General features: G+C 46.3%; 1 protein-coding gene across 1 annotated transcript in view; it reads right to left on the bottom strand.

The window, feature by feature from the left end:
- Nucleotides 1–14,173: 14,173 nt before the first annotated feature.
- Nucleotides 14,174–16,980, bottom strand: part of LOC308175552 (rho-related GTP-binding protein RhoU-like) — a 9,001-nt gene continuing 6,194 nt past the window's right edge. Inside the window, exon 3 of the mRNA XM_080551197.1 lies at nucleotides 14,174–15,817. Coding sequence (XP_080407323.1) covers nucleotides 15,362–15,817 — 456 coding nt within the window. The 3' untranslated portion in view covers nucleotides 14,174–15,361. The remainder of the gene's footprint in view (nucleotides 15,818–16,980) is intronic.

The raw sequence follows: 16,980 nt of genomic DNA, 5'->3' as shown, positions 1-16,980 counted from the left end.
GGACCCCCCCCCCAGTCACCTCGTCTGTCTGCGAGAGCTCGTTACCCTGTGTTCACTGCTCACGCAAGCTTATGCAGAAGCTTAACTCTCTGATTGAAGTCAGTTGGTCCTCCATCAATCAGTCATTCAGGGCACCTCTCCTATTGACCTCGGTGGATAAACATAGTCGCTGGCTGAGCCCACTGTCAGGAAAGAAAGGGCTACTTGGGCTTGGGAAGTGCCCGAGGGCCCTGTTAGCTTAGGGACAGGAATAGAGGGGAGGTCGGTGGTGGGGGTAGCAGGTTTGGGGAGGTCATTAATGTTAGTTGCTTTGGGAGGAAAAGTATCTCTAAAAAGATACGTTTAAAAAAGAATTCAAACGTTCGTGATGTTAGAATTATAAGGTTCTATCTCCATTTTTGTCAAAAAAATTGAGTTTTTTTACATAATCTGATCCATTAGGTGTTTATTAATGCCTGTGTGGTGTTATTTTTTAAATGTTGACATTTTTTAGTTAGTAATTAATCAAATACAAAGGTTCCATCTCACAAAACATAATGGAATGTAAAAACTTTGATGCTCAATATCTCTGAACTGCCCTAAACGGAGATAGAACCTTAGAATTCTCAGCTCACGCGTTGTTGAAACAGCGAACAGGTTTGAGATTTTTGAGGTTGAAGGTTTTACTGATGGACTGTAGAACTGCTTGTTATTCACACACATCCTGTTTGACTCTGAGCAGAAAGAATGATACACATGTATACACATTACACCTTAATGTCATGTACCCGTACGCTGCTTCTGCACCATATTTTTGCTATTCGGTTGTTAAGTCGGACGTCACGCGTGAAGTTTAGCAATTTCCGGGTCCAAATAAAAATAACCCTGACCCTAATAAATAAAAACATCCCTGCACCAGAGTACCAGTGTACTAAAGCACCAGAGTACCAGTGTACTAAAGCACCAGAGTACCAGAGTACTAAAGCACCAGAGTACCAGTGTACTAAAGCACCAGAGTACCAGTGTACTAAAGCACCAGAGTACCAGAGTACTAAAGCACCAGAGTACCAGTGTACTAAAGCACCAGAGTACCAGTGTACTAAAGCGGTAGAATGACAGTTCAATCGTTTTTTAGACTCGGATCTATTTATACAACAAGGGACACAGCACTGCGGCATTTCGAGGAGAGCGCCTCAGCCAACGTTGGACCCGGAAATACGTCACGACTTAACACCCGAATTAAACAAAACCCTTTGAGGGAAGTCACATAGATAAACCTGTCTCTCATAAAAGTCTTTATGGTTACTTTTAACACTATTAGCTACTATTAACACAGAGAGAGAGAGAGAGAGAGAGAGAGAGAGAGAGAGAGAGAGAGAGAGAGAGAGAGAGAGAGAGAGAAAGTAGGATATGCGGTTTAGAGGTTGCTCTGTCAACATTTAGTAAGTAATTGTTTCTCTTGTTCAATTGAGAGACTGCAGATATCCAGAAGTGGGATAAAGGGCAAGAGAGAGGGAGAGAAAGAGAGGGAGAGAGAGGGAGAGAAAGGGAGAGGGAGAGAAATAGAGGGAAGATACAGAGAAGAGGCAGAGGGGGAGGCAAGTGGAGAGAGTGGGAAATACAGAAAATGGATCAAACAGAAAAACCAAAAGATGGAAAGCAAGATGAGGGGGAGGGGGGAGAGAAAGAGAAGAATTGAATAAGATAGAGACAGAGAGAGAGAGAGAGAGAGAGAGAGATAGAAGAAAAGAGCAAAGAAAAGTATGTTTGTGAAAGGCTACAAGTTCCATCCTGCTACCAGTCTGCGGCGGCCTCAGAGGGACTGTAAAGTGACTCCATTGTTCTGGGAGAAGTGAAGCGCTTCTGCAGGTCTTATCTCTGCAACAGATAAAGACCCTTTTGAACATCGTGGCGTGAGGAGGAGTCGCGGAGGGAGAAAGAAAGAGAGACACTGTTGCATAACCATCCCCCTCATTGCCAACCGCTGGGCCTGGGCTTGCCTTGCACTAAAACCTCTACAGGTCCGCGTGTGTCTGTCGCTAAGAACATTAAAGCTAAGCTGAGAGGAACAGAATGTCCACGGTGTCGGTGTTGGCCCAGGCAAGCCAGTCGTCGTCTGTTTCGTCTAGCTGCTCTAGAAAGCGTTTTGAATTTGATATGATGGAGGAAAGAGGTTGAAGGGAATGGAGGATGGTAAATGGTAAATGGACTGCACTTATATAGCACCTTTATCCAAAGCGCTTTGGCTCACAACGGCCTCTCATTCACCCATTCACACACACATTCACACACCAATGGCGGCCAAGCTACCATGCAAGGCGCCGGCCGGCCCGCTCACTGGGAGGTATTTGGGGTTCAGTGTCTTGCCCAAGGACACTTCGACATGTGGCCAGCCGGGGCTCGAACCGCCGATCTGTCAACCTTGCGATCATTAGGCGGCGACTCTACCTCCTGAGACACAGCCACCGCCCAGAAATGGAGGAGCATCGACACTCTCTGTCCACCTCTTGTAAACTTGAATCAACTTTGGCCCACCTGTCCGCTTGGACAGCGGCGCCTGTAACGTTGTACAGGGAATTAACATAGACTGACACACTGATACAGTCCCCAGTACAGAGACTGATTCTGAGTGTGTGCAATAGCTTTGTACTGTGTAGTCGAATTATTTAAGTCTAAATAGAAAATAGAGCAAAGGGTGGCCTGTTTCCTTCAGATTGTATAGAAAAGGTATTTAATTGTCTTTTGCAAAAGGAGGACAGTTTACAAGCATGTCAAGACAAGTCTTTAACAGTCAAACGTCCTCAGAACAAAGTGTTTACTCAGAGAAAACATACATTTTTATACAGATGTAATAGTCACGCCCTCAGGTGAGGTACAGGCCAATCACAGGCATTTCCTGTCTGCATCTGTGATGAAGAGGGACTAGCTGTGATGAAGAGGATAGGGGGAACTGACCCCCACTTTCTCTTAGAGACACAAAGGTGGAAGAGCGGCACAAAGGCCACAAACTGGTTTAGTCTGGTCCTAGAGGCATATTATTCCACCACAGCTGACACAGCAGTGGATTTGGCCTACGTTGACCCAAGAGCAAGAAACTTAACTGGTGAAGGCGAGCTTGAAGAGGTGGGTTTTGAGGGCCTGTTTAAATGTTGGGAGGGTGTTGGCCTGTCTGATGTGGTTGGGGAGGGCGTTCCAGAGGGACGGGGCTGCGGCTGAAAAGGCCCTATGACCCCAAGGTCTGGAGTTTGGTCCTGGTGGTCTTGAGGGTGGTTTGGTCGTCAGACCTGAGGCAACGGAAGGGAGTGTGGAGGGGGACGAGGTCGGCAAGGTAGGAGGGGGCCAGGTTGTTGATGGCTTTGTACTGTGTGCTGACAGAGCAGTGCGTTTGGCCTACGTTGACCCAAGCAAGAAACTAACTGGAGGCCAGTGCTCTTTGTTGTTGATTAGGTCTCGATAAGATACTCAAGATCTCCACTCAGCCTCCCCCCCCCCCGCCCCACCCCTCCCCCTAAAACACACTCCCGTAATGGGTACAATGAGATTGGAAACACAGGCGTCGAGGGTACTTATCTCTGTTTACTAACACAACAAAATCAATTCTGGTCAATTTAGCCACGATGTGCCAAGAAAACCAGTCATGAGAGAGAGTGAATAATTAACTTCTAACGATGACATTTCCACTAACCGACCGATCACTCTGTTTACTGAGTTCATCAATCTGTTGTTTTCGTAGTGGACGAAACAACTTCTGGCACAAATGTCCATGTAGATAATCTCTTTCCGGGAATATTGGAGAGATTAGCTGGCTGGTTTGTTTGTGGCCTTGTGTTTCTCCAAACACACATGGAGGGTATGATCGACATTGAGGCCTGTGACACAGGTAGGCAGTGACACAGGTAGAGGTGTTTTACAGCAAATGAAAACCTGTTTGATGTGCAAACAGAGGAAGCATGCACACACACACACACACACACACACACACACACACACGCACGCGCACACACACACACGCACAGACACACTCACACACACACACACACTCACACACACACAGACAGACAGACACACGCACACATACACACACACACACACACAGACACACACACACACACACACACACACACAGACAGTCACACGCACACACATACACACATACACACATACACACACACACACACACACACAGACAGACACACGCGCACGCACGCACACACACACACACACACACACACCTTATCTGTTCCATAGTTGAGATCAAAGAGCAATAGGCTGCGGCGTCACACAAAAGAAGGCGGAATGCCAAACAAACTAGATACAGATAGAGAGAAGGAGGGAGAGAGAGAAGGAGGGAGAGAGAGAAGGAGGGAGAGAGAGAGAGAGAAGGAGGGAGAGAGAGAAGGAGGGAGAGAGAGAAGGAGGGAGAGAGAGAAGGAGGGAAGGAGAGAGAGAAGGAGGGAGAGAGAGAAGGAGGGAGAGAGAGAGAGAGAAGGAGGGAGAGAGAGAAGGAGGGAGAGAGAGAAGGAGGGAGAGAGAGAAGGAGGGAGAGAGAGAAGGAGGGATAGAGAGGTGGAGCAAGCGAGAGGGAGAACGGGGAGTAGTGAGGGCAGAAAATCTAAAGAAACAAGCAGAAAGCAGAAAGGTGAGGTCACTGCGAGAGCCCGCTCAACACAAACACAGAACAATGTACAACCCCAAGAGGCCAATCAGATAGCCCTGTGGCAGTGGGGCTCTCAGCCACTCTCAGCCAATCGCGCGCTCCGGGTGTGACATCAGATGTCCGGTTGGATCCAGAGGAGGGAATATGATCTCTGTTGTTGGAAAGGGGAAAACCGACTCTCAGTTCCTTTCGGAAATCAAAACCTTATTGTATTAGCGCCCTAGAGCCCTCAACTCTCACTCTATGGTTCCACCAGAAATATCACTTACCAGAAATGAAGAGGCAACAGAATTAACTGTTCAAACCCCAGATATGATTTGGAACTGAAGACGGCAATTACCCGAACTCTAGGTACAGGTAGAACGTTAAGAACTCCAGGTACAGGTATAACTTTAAACTTTAAACAGGGCGGCTGTGGCGCAGGAGGTAGAGCTGCCGTCTAATGATCGCAAGGTTGGCTGATCGGCGGTTCGAGCCCCGGCTGTCGAAGTGTCCTTGGGCAAGACACTGAACCCCAAATTGCTCCCAGTGAGCGGGCCGGCTCCTTGCATGGTAGCTTGGCCGCCATTGGTGTGTGAATGTGTGTGTGTGAATGGGTGAATGAGAGGCCTTTGTAAAGCGCTTTGGATAAAGGCGCTATATAAGTGCCATTATTTACCATTTCCATTTAAAAACTCTAGGTACAGGTAGAACTTTAAGAACTCCAGGTACAGGTAGAACTTCAAGAAACTGCTCCATCCACTGATAAAGCTGCAGGTATGACATAGTGGGAGTGCTGTTATCAACCAGTGATACACATGGCACCTTCATTAGGCCTATACAACACCTCAACGAGACCATGTGAGCTGAAACTGCTTATTGTGAAATCCAGAGCTCCCACCTCCAGGTTCGTGGATAATCATTAACTCACATCTTCAGGTGACTTTCTATGGCCCATAAGAGCCCCGATAAGGGTGAGCTATTCCTGTACTTCCGCCAAATGACCTCGCTATACTATTTTAGAATCTAATCTTTTCATTTGTACATAGCAGAATTCGATTACCCTCCCATACCCTCCCATTCTCTGTGTACCACATGTACAAAAGAAGAGATTTGGTGAGGCTGCATTCTCATGTTATGCACCCAAATTGTGGAATGCACTGCCAGTTTACATTAGGGATGCAACCTCAGCACATACAGTATGGTCAAGACTAAAAACCCATCTTTTTAATATTGCCTTTAAATGACAAAATAATTAAATTAAGATTATATAATGATTGAAGCACTTTGAGCTGCAACGTTTGCAGGAAAGGCGCTATACAAATAAAGTTATTATTATTATTATTATTATTATTATTATTATTCATACAAATGGACAGGACATAAAGGCCACATGGGACATGAAAGGCAATCACTAGCATGTGCAGTGGGGTGAAAACATGCGGGCACCCCTGGTTTAAATGTCTGTTACAATTAATCTCCAAGTGATTGAAAGCAAACCTGAACACTAAATGCTACAAAGTTAAACATACAGACACCTTTCTGCAAATTTTAAAGCAAGGTTTCTTTTTACCCTAACCCTAACCCTTTTTAGAGTTTTTAAAATGATAAAAAAGGAAAAGGGCCCTGTGCAAAAGTTTGAGAACCCTTTTGGATTATTCTTTGTTACCTTTTGAGGAGATGATTACTAAGGCCCAGACCAAGGTGATTTACTCGTTAGGGCTTCAATGAGTCAGGTGAATATAATTCCAGGTTTGAACTATATATTCTTTTTTTTATTTTATTTGTTTTTCAGATTTTATCCCTTTTTCACCCAATTTGGTAGCCAATTGAACCCAACCTAGCATCCAATTATCCCCTGCCTATTGCGAGGGATCCGCCGCACGACCCCGCGGCCGGCAGTCCCAGAGGAGGCCGCCAGGCAGACTAGCTGACTGGCTCCTCGAGCCCAGCACCGTTATTTCAGCACCAGACGGGGGCGCTGTTGCGCGACGGATCCTTGTCCGGAACTACTCCTATACCCCCCTCGGGAGCGGCCGCCCAATATGCCGTTCCCCGTGTGTGCCCTGGCCATATCCGGGTCTGGCGAGCCGGGATACGAACCCCGGCCCCGGTGGGCAGCATGCACTAGTGGCCAGTGCTTAGACCGCTACACCACCGCGGGGCTGAACTATATATTCTGAAGTAACTCCATGCCTTCTAAAGTATCCGACTGCGGTGGCTGTTGTGTATTGTGTTAAAAACCATGGGTTCCTCTAAACAGTTGTCCAAGGATGTCAGAATCAAGATAGTTCACTTCCACCATCAAGGAGAAGGCTACAAAAAACTCCTACGACCTCAACACCAAATTAAGCATCTGAAGTATGCAAAAGAAAACCTTGAGAAACCCGAAGCCTATTGGAACAATGTGCTTTGGACTGATGAAACCAAAATTGAACTTTTTTTGGCCACAACCAAAGAAGGTATGTTTGGAGAAGGGTGAAGCATTTGTAGAGAAGAACACCGTGCCAACTGTTAAGCATGGAGGTGGATCCATTATGCTTTGTGGTTGTGTAGCAGCTGGGGGCACAGGCAATATTGTGCAGGTGGAAGGAAGAATGGATTCCACCAAATATCGAAGACATTCTAGAGGCCAATGTTCGAAGGTCAGTCCAGAAATTTAAGTTGAAGAGAGGTTAAGTATTCCAGCAAGACAATGACCCGAAGCATACCGCAAATCAACCATGAAGTACCTCCAGGAAAGACGGATGAAGGTTTTGGAACTGAGCTAGAGGTGTTCTGCCAGGAAGAATGGGGAAAATTTCCAAAAACAAGAATCGAAAGACTCTTAGCTGACTACAGGAAACGTTTGCAAGCTGTTGCCCGAGGAGGAGTAACAAAGTACTAGCTGACAGGGTTCTCAAATTCCTGCACAAGGCATTTTTCCTTGTTTTGTTATTTTTAAACTGTAAAAAGTAAAAACAAATAAATAAATAAATAAATAAAAATAATAAAAATGTATCTTGCTTTAAAAATATTGCCCACATTTTTGCACCCCACTGTATGTGTAAAATGTGCGTGCACACACACACACACACACACACCCACACCCACACACACACACACGCACACGCACACACACACACACACACACACACACACACACACACACACACACACACACACACACACTCAGCCTCGGGAACAAGGCTCACAGCCTATCATCCAGAATGGCTAGTTGACCAGGTACCAGACCAGACAGAGTGAGAAGACCAAACAGTGGGCTGGGTTATTGAAGCAGAGACTGAGAACGTACACAGAGACTGAGAACGTACACAGAGACTGAGAACGTACACAGAGACTGAGAACGTACACACAGACTGAGAACGTACACAGAGACTGAGAACGTACACACAGACTGAGAACGTACACAGAGACTGAGAACGTACACAGAGACTGAGAACGTACACAGAGACTGAGAACGTCCACAGAGACTGAGAACGTCCACAGAGACTGAGAACGTACACAGACTGAGAACGTACACAGAGACTGAGAACGTACACAGAGACTGAGAACGTACACAGAGACTGAGAACGTATACAGGGACTGAGAACGTCCACAGAGACTGAGAACGTACACAGAGACTGAGAACGTACACAGAGACTGAGAACGTACACAGAGACTGAGAGGGACCTTTTCCAAAAAACTGATGTTTGTGGTGTTGGTGGAAAGCCAGTGAGAAGTACAGAAAGACTGTGTAAGATAGGGAGATGAAAGGGATATGGAAGTTTTATATTCATTCTATGCTTGTATATGTTTTTATATATGTTTTTATATTCACTTTATGTTCTTATTCCTGTTGTAAAGCACTTTGAGCTGCATTTCTTGTATGAAAGGTGCTATATAAATAAAGCTTTACTTACTTACTTACTTACTAGAGATCATCCCCAGAGCTGACCTGACCACCGCTGCTGAAACTGGGTTGGCCAATGTCTTTATGTGTTTATGACATCATCAACTGCTCGGGGCGATGGCAGTTGATCTCACCTGGATGACAGTGTCAGTGAGTAACTGTTAGGAGACAGGCGGTCGTAAAAGAGCTACTCAACGCCACACCAAGAGAAACCAAACAGCACTGTTCTAAATGACACTTAAGAGTTATGGCCGGCAATCATTCTCACCTCGACACTCGCTAAGAACAGTGGAATGACCCAGCTCAAGGCAAGGCCCCGTTGAATGGTGTGAGGAAACGTAAGCAATTCACCATGAGAGGAAGGGGGTTGTGGAGACATTCACCACTGGTACAGGGTTGTGGCACGAGGTCGAAGCCGAATTCATTTATTTACAATCGTTAACCGTTTCAGAATACATATATCCTTCCGACCACAGAATATAGTCCCATAAACAAGATCAACCATTGCATTGTAGGTCAGCCACAGGTGTTCTTAATCAGATTGTTTGGGAGGCGCATTGATACTGGGAATGTGGTTGGAGCTGAACTGAGGGTTGTTGGGGTATTTACCACTGTTGCTAGCCAATCAGAATCCAGTATCCAAACATGCTGTTGGAGAACCTCACTTTGTACACATAACGGTGGCAGTAAAGGAGGGAGATTGAAACCAGCCGAGAGACCGAAGTCCTTAAACATACTACGTACTTTGTAAAGGAGATTTCTGTCAAGAACAATGTACCACAACCGAATCACACCAGTGTTAAACCCCCCATTTTGGTCTATAAGTCTTTTCATGAGGGCCAGACACATTGCGTCACATTTCCAAGTTGCTTGGGTAACGGACGGTATAAGCTTGACTGATTACCGAACAGCCCTTTCATGTCGAGTCAAGAGTTCAGCTGTTACCTAAAGGTTTCCCTGAAGTTACGTCAGAGTTCAGGCGGGAGGGGAGGGGAGGGGAGGGGAGGGGAGGCGGAGAGGAGGGGAGAGGAGGGGAGGGGAGAGGAGGGGAGGGGAGAGGAGGGGAGGGGAGGGGAGGGGAGGCGGAGAGGAGGGGAGGCGGAGGTTTGAAAACCATCTGAACCTTTACCGTGCATTGGAATGGAGGGACTGGGGCCTCCCCAGGAAGGGGGTTGTGGACTCATTTACCACTGGTACAGGGTTGTGGAAAACCCTGTACAGTTTCATTTATTTACAATCATTAATCGTTTCAGAATACATATATCCTTCCGCCACAGAATATAGTCCCATAAACAAGATCAACCATTGCATTGTAGGTCAGCACAGGTGTTCTTAATCAGATTGATTGGGAGGCGCATTGATACTGGAAATGCGGTCTGAACTGTGGGTTGTTGGGGTATTTACCACTGTTGCTAGCCAATCAGAATCCAGTATCCAAACATGCTGTTGTAGAAAGATATATAATATACACAAATATAGATTGCAGTTCAGTAGGTTCACATATGCTGTGTCTTACTGGCTCTCTAGTTTTCTTTCATTCGTGTTTGTAGGTCACTGCAGTCTAGGTCTGGTGCCCATAGGCTACACTTACAAAACGCTATTCAGAAGGCAGGCACACTGGGAATGTATTGAACAACATGAATATCAGTTGTCATCGTGATATCTGACTTCCACAGAGGCCTACTACTCACTACTGTCACCTATGGTCTTCATATCGTGGAGGGGACAGTGAAATGGTAAATGGTAAATGGACTGCACTCATATAGCGCCTTTTTTGCTGCTCCAAAGCGCTTTACAACGGCCTCTCATTCACCCATTCACACACACATTCACACACCAATGGCGGCAAGCTGCCATACAATGCGCCGGCCAGCCCGCTCACTGGGAGCAATTTGGGGTTCAGTGTCTCAGGAGGTAGAGCCGCCGCCTAATGATCGCAAAGTTGGCAGATCGGCGGTTCGAGCCCCGGCTGGCCACATGTCGAAGTGTCCTTGGGCAAGACACTGAACCCCAAATTGCTCCCAGTGAGCAGGCCGGTGCCTTGCCCTGGTAGCTTGCCGCCATTGGTGTGTGAATGTGTGTGTGAATGGGTGAATGAGAGTCCGTTGTAAAGCGCTTTGGAATAAGGAGCTATATAAGTGCAGTCCATTTACCTGGCCAAGAAAGTGCATCACTGCTCATTACCGTTGGCCAAAGGGCTAGACACAATGTAATGGTCACCTCTTCAAATGGCTGACAAAACAATAAGGCTTCCTGTCTAAGTACCAGTGCAGCTCCCAGGAACCATCATAACCATTATAATTACACCACTAGCCCAATGCCTCCTCTCCAGGTTCACTCACACGGAACATATCCAGTCTGCCAGACAACACAACTCACTTTTGTTGAGCCACGTACTGTATCATTACTGCTTCAAAACCCATATAAGACTATGCAATCTATCTTTCTGTAATTGTGTGTCCATTGTCTTGACTGTTTGTAGGAAGGAACAGTTTGTTTTTGTGAAATCATTTTCTCTCCTGTACCGGAGAACACTGATGTTGCGTGACGAGGACACACTGTTCAGATCTCGGAGGTGATCCGTTACAAAACAACAATGTAGAACTCAAACTTTCCCTTTTAACTGTGGATAGTCATAATAATAATAATAATAATAATACATTAGACTTCTATAGCGCTTTTCTAGACACTCAAAGACGCTTTACAAACTGAAAAGATTGAGCAGTAATAATAAAAAGACACAAAAAATAAATAAAATAAAGTATAGGGGCCTAATTAAGGTCATGAAGACAAAGTGTGTCGAAACAAAAGGACACTTCCCTGTAAATCTTTGAATTTGCATTCTGATAAAACTGTGTTTGCTTTGTTGGAGAGTACTTTGCCCAACCAATACAATTGACCTAAACACTGAAGAGGAGAGGTTTTTCCGAGAAGCAACACATCTGGTAAATGATTGGCCCGCTGCGACTCGACATATTCAGACATCACAGAGTCCAGAGACGACTCTCTTTCTGTGGTCAATGCACACAATCACAGCACTCTGACCTTTGACCTGGTGAAAAGAACAACATGTGACCGATGACTCCTCTGTGTCAACTCGACAGGCGATAGGGAGTCAGTCAATTGAATCAATCTTTCAAACACTCACTGCTCAATGTGAAAGATAGCATATCTATCTTCTCTGTGGGTAAACAACACAACACAAATGCACTGCACCACGTGACGTCTGTGTTCAGATTTCATATTTATTTAGTTCTCTGTGGCTTTATAAACAGTTCGGAACCTAATCTCGGGTTCTAGAATCTCACCTCTCTCTTTGTTGAGATTCTGGGGGTGCAGCCAGGCAGTAAAATAAAGTGCTGTCGGATGTTGTAAGCAAAGTCCACACCCCTTGAAACCTTTTGCTGCGAGCTCCACCTGAATAACACACAATGGTCCTCCTCGTTTAGCCCTGCTATTGTTAAATGGACTGCACTTATATAGCGCCTTTTTTGCTGCTCCAAAGTGCTTTACAACGGCCTCTCATTCACCCATTCACACACACATTCACACACCAATGGCGGCAAGCTGCCATGCAAGGCGCTGGCCCGCTCACTGGGAGCAATTTTGGGGTTCAGTGTCTTGCCCAAGGACACTTCGACATGTGGCCAGCCGGGGCTCGAACCGCTGGTCTGCCAACCTTGTGATCATTAGACTGGTATGCTAGTCTGCTAAAAAAAAACTTTGATTAAAACAAACTGACACTGTGTTTTCACTGCAACCAAAGTCTCTGTATCCTTTGTTCTCCCAGACTCCTACGGTGTTGACCTTGACTCGTTTTATTTTTTCAAACATGGGGGAACGCACTCTCTCTGAAATGACCCGAGTTCTGGCAGAGGCAATTGTGCTGCGAGGGATTACAGTGGATTTTTAAGCGTCCTTGGGTTTGAGAAAGGCGCTATACAAATCTAAGATATTATTATTATTATTATAGTGGATGACAGTAAACATGACTATACGGTCTCTGCTCTCGGGAGCTCTTCTTGAAGACCCTCCTCATACAGTGTTTCCCATACATAGTCCAATTTGTCCCGACATCGTCTCATTATGAACCAAAAGTATTTTTAGTGCTGTTTGTATTTATTTATTTGAAGCGCATTTTTTCAGCACTGTTCGGGGAAAGTGTTCGAGCAGGTTGGCAGAAAGGATAGGGCTTAATCATTTGAAATTGGCAAAATGGTAAATGGACTGCACTTATATAGCACCTTTTTTGCTGCTCCAAAGCACTTTACAACGGCCTCTCATTCACCCATTCACACACACATTCACACACCAATGGCAGCAAGCAGCAAGCTCCCATGCAAGGTGCCGGCCCGCTCACTGGGAGCAATTTTGGGGTTTAGTGTCTTGCCCAAGGACACTTCGACATGTGGCCAGCCGGGGCTCAAACCGCTGATCTGCCAACCTTGTGATCATTAGGCGGCGACTCTACCTCCTGAGACACAACCGCCCCTAACAATGTGATTTTGAATCCCGCGGTTTAAGCCTAACACACAGACACACCCTGATATAGATATGACATTAAAAGAATCATAACACGATTGTTATACAAAAATATGTATTATTAGTTTGTTGGGACGGTTAATCAGTCGATCATCGGATGTGCAGTTCATGCCGAATGCCTCAAACCAACATAGAAATAGACAGAGCAGACAGGCTTCTGAAAAATAAGAAGCACATTTTAAAAAGTCGGGGCAATCCGCCTCATTGTGATAACATTTCGGGATCGGAGAGTGCGCCTCGGGAACTGAATAGTTGGCACTGAATGAAACCTCATAACATGGACCAGCAAGTGGCGTGAAAACTATGTGAATATCACTTCAAAGGGCTTTAATAAAAGAATAAAGGTCCTGTCATAAAATGACAAAGCAACAACAGAGCCTATACAAGTCTAAAGGCCATCGCATGGCACGACTTGGGAGATGTGTTTGGGCTTGTGTGTGATAACAGCAACACCCAGTCACCACTGCTCACAATAACCACCTTGTGTTCCTCTAGGAAGTTAAGGTGAATGGCTGTTGTCGCCATGGAAACGTCGCCATTGTCACCATGGAAACACCCCAAGCTCTTTGATGTTCAATGTTCAACAGCTTAAGTGAATGTATAGGTTGAGTGGAGATCGGTCTTCGGTGGGTGTGTGTTGTACTGTGTGTGGTTATAGGATATCTCACTCAGTCTTGTGGCTGGCTGGCACGCACACACACACACACACACACACACACACACACACACGCACACACACACACACACACACACACACACACACACACACACGCACACACACACACACACACACACACACACACACACGCACACACACACACACACGCACACACACACACGCACACACACACACACGCACACACACACACACACACACACGCACACACACACACACACACACACGCACACACACACACACACGCACACGCACACGAAAATAGAGTCTGTGTCAGTGTAACAGATTGACGTCAAACGGGTCACCATGAACCCACTCACACTCACACACAAGGACACGGGCTGACCACACACACCACACACCACACACACACACACACACACACACACACACACACACGCACACACGCACATTGACAAGGAACAGATGAGTATCGGCACAGCTGGAATGTTGTATCAGTACCTTTATGGTCTTATTATCCGTCTTATCAAATCAATAAAACTGTGTTCTGTTATTCATGTTTGTAACAGATATTCAAGTTTGAGTTCATTTCACAGGTGATCTTTTGATTTGAAGTCATTTCAGGCACGGGGCCTTACGGATATTATTCTGACACTTTTTTATATGACCCTCAGGGTTCGACAGTAACGCTTGCCCGTTTGCCCGGAGCAAGTAAAACATTTGCGGGGTTTGTTTGCACGAGCCCGACGACGCTGCTGGATCCTGGATATGTGTATCGGTGTTGCAGCAAGAACAACAGACGACGCAGGCGCCAGACCAGACTAGATGATCGTGGAGTGAAGATATTATTAAAGCGTACGGGATGCGTCGGGTGATCGACAGGCGCGTACGCTTTGATAATATCTTCACTCCACGATCATCTAGTCTGGTCTGGCGCCTGCGCTGTCCGTTGTTGCTCCGGCAAGCCGGCAAGCGTTACTGTCGAACCCTGTGACCCAACTGACGGATTTGATTTCAGAGTGATTATGAATAACATAAACAAATATATATTTACATATATCTGGGTACAAAAGGGGGGAAGGATACATACAGTATGATATGATATTGGGTTAAAACAGTGGAAGCACATTTGGCCAGCCTATACCAGGGGGTATACTGTAATAAGTCCCAGCAGTACCGCAGTCCCATCCAAGTCCCCACCTATCAGTGAATACCGACAGGAAGTAGATCCCAATGTCCCAAAGTCAATAGGATTCTCAGTTCAACTAGCTTAGAGAGTTCATCCTGGCGATTTCATCGCTTCCTTGATCGTCTTTAGCTTGGCACCTCAACTTCAACAGTTCAAAGCAGGCATCCACTTAGTCCCTTCTCCACTTAGCAGTGGACCCTAAGTCATTTTGGACCAACCAGGAGGGGGTCGATATGAGAGAAAGATGGCAGTCCTTGAGTTCATCTGAGAGTGTCAAAGTGGGGCAACAACTTCCCAAGTCCCAGGTTACCCCGTTGCCTTGGTAACAACCCACAGGGTGTGAGCAACTGACAAAGTTGGCAGTTGTAAAAAAAACGCCTCCTGTCTCTCTCTGTCTTTCTCTCTCTCTGTCTTTCTCTCTCTCTCTCTCTCTCTCTCTCTCTCTCTCTCTCTCTCTCTCTTCCTCTCTTTCTCTCTCTCCCTCCCTTACTGGACACAGACGTACTTCTTCCACCAGGACTTGGACATCATCTTCATCTTGTCCGCAGTGCTGCGGACCTTCCTCTCCCTCCGCGCCCGCCTGTCGGCGTGCCGTAAGCCGACCGCGATGGCCGCGTCGAACACCTCCTTCAGGTTCTTCTGGGTCAGCGCCGAGCACTCCACGTACGCCACGGCGCCGGCCTTCTCGGCCAGGGCGCGGGCGTCCTCCTCGGTGACGGGCGCTTCCCTCCGCCGCGCCAGCTCGATCAGGACCTTGACGTCCTGCCGCAGGTCGCACTGCGTGCCCACGAGCAAGACGGGGGTCAGTGGGCAGCGGCGGCGGATCTCGGGCACCCACTTCTCCCAGACGTTCTGGAAGGAGGCGGGACTGACCACGCTGAAGCAGAGGAGGAGGGCATCGGTTCGCGAGTAGCAGAAGTGACGCAGCTTGTCGAATTCGTCCTGGAGAGAGAGAGAGGGAGAAGGAGAGGGGGAGAGAAGGAGAGGGGGGTGAGTGGCGGTTGACATACGAGGTGACATACAAGGCAGTGTGTGTTGAGATTGAGAACGGTTGGCAGTTTGTAGTAGATTGCAAAGACAGATGGAAGTAAGTAAGTAAGTAAGTAAAGCTTTATTTATATAGCACCTTTCATATAAGAAATGCAGCTCAAAGTGCTTTACAACAGGAATAAGAACATAAAGTGAATATAAAAACATATACACGCATAGAATGACTATAAAAGCGGTGTAAATCAAAAGCTCATATCACATGAGAGGTTTTATATGTGTATAATGTTGAACTGTTGAACTTTTTCTTTTTTAAACTGACTTGGTCATTGTTGCCGTACAAGGCAGAGGCGGGTGGTTTAGAGTGAACTCGATATCAGCATCGACAATATACCTCGAAGCACTTTCACATGGAAAGTTACCAGAAACTCAAACGCAAAGATTAATCCTAGGATTAGTCCCAGCTTGGGTGACGTTGTACAAAAATCCATTGCGGTATTCCAAAATGTTTTTAAACAAATGATATTAGTGTTTCTGTGTGATATTTAACTTTCCACACAAACACCCTTCCAGTAATCTCTATATAGGTCAGTGGCAGTTTAAAAAAAAACACAGTTGAGAAACATCGGTACTAGGCAAAGAAACGGTTAACAGATAATTCCACATTAAACTCTGTCAAAACAGTCTACAGTCAGTTTATGTCTAGCAGTATAACACATAAACCAACCAAACCAAACCTCGTTTATATCGCCTAAATCTCTCAAATTAACACTGTGGAGCCACACAGCCTTGGCGAGCAGGGGCCTCCAACATCCTTGAATACACAGATTAAGCCTGGCAGAAACTCGACACAACCCACAACCCCCCCCCCCCCCCCCCCCCTCCAATCTCTCTCTCTCACTCTCTCACTCTCTGTTAACCCTTCCCACCTTGCCTCTGGCTCCCTGTCACATGACCCTCGCCCTTCTCCTTTGCTGGCTTCCTTACAGCACCTTTCTACCTCTTTCTACCTCTTCCTTACAGTATCTTTCTACCTCTTTCTACCTCTTTCTACTTCTTTCTTACAGTACCTTTCTACCTCTCTTACAGCACCTTTCTACCTCTTTCTACCTCTCCCT

The sequence above is a fragment of the Nansenia antarctica genome, assembly GCF_963989245.1.
Source record: "Nansenia antarctica genome assembly, contig: SCAFFOLD_257, whole genome shotgun sequence".
Taxonomy (NCBI): domain Eukaryota; kingdom Metazoa; phylum Chordata; class Actinopteri; order Argentiniformes; family Microstomatidae; genus Nansenia; species Nansenia antarctica.
This window is presented reverse-complemented; position numbering and strand designations above follow the sequence as displayed.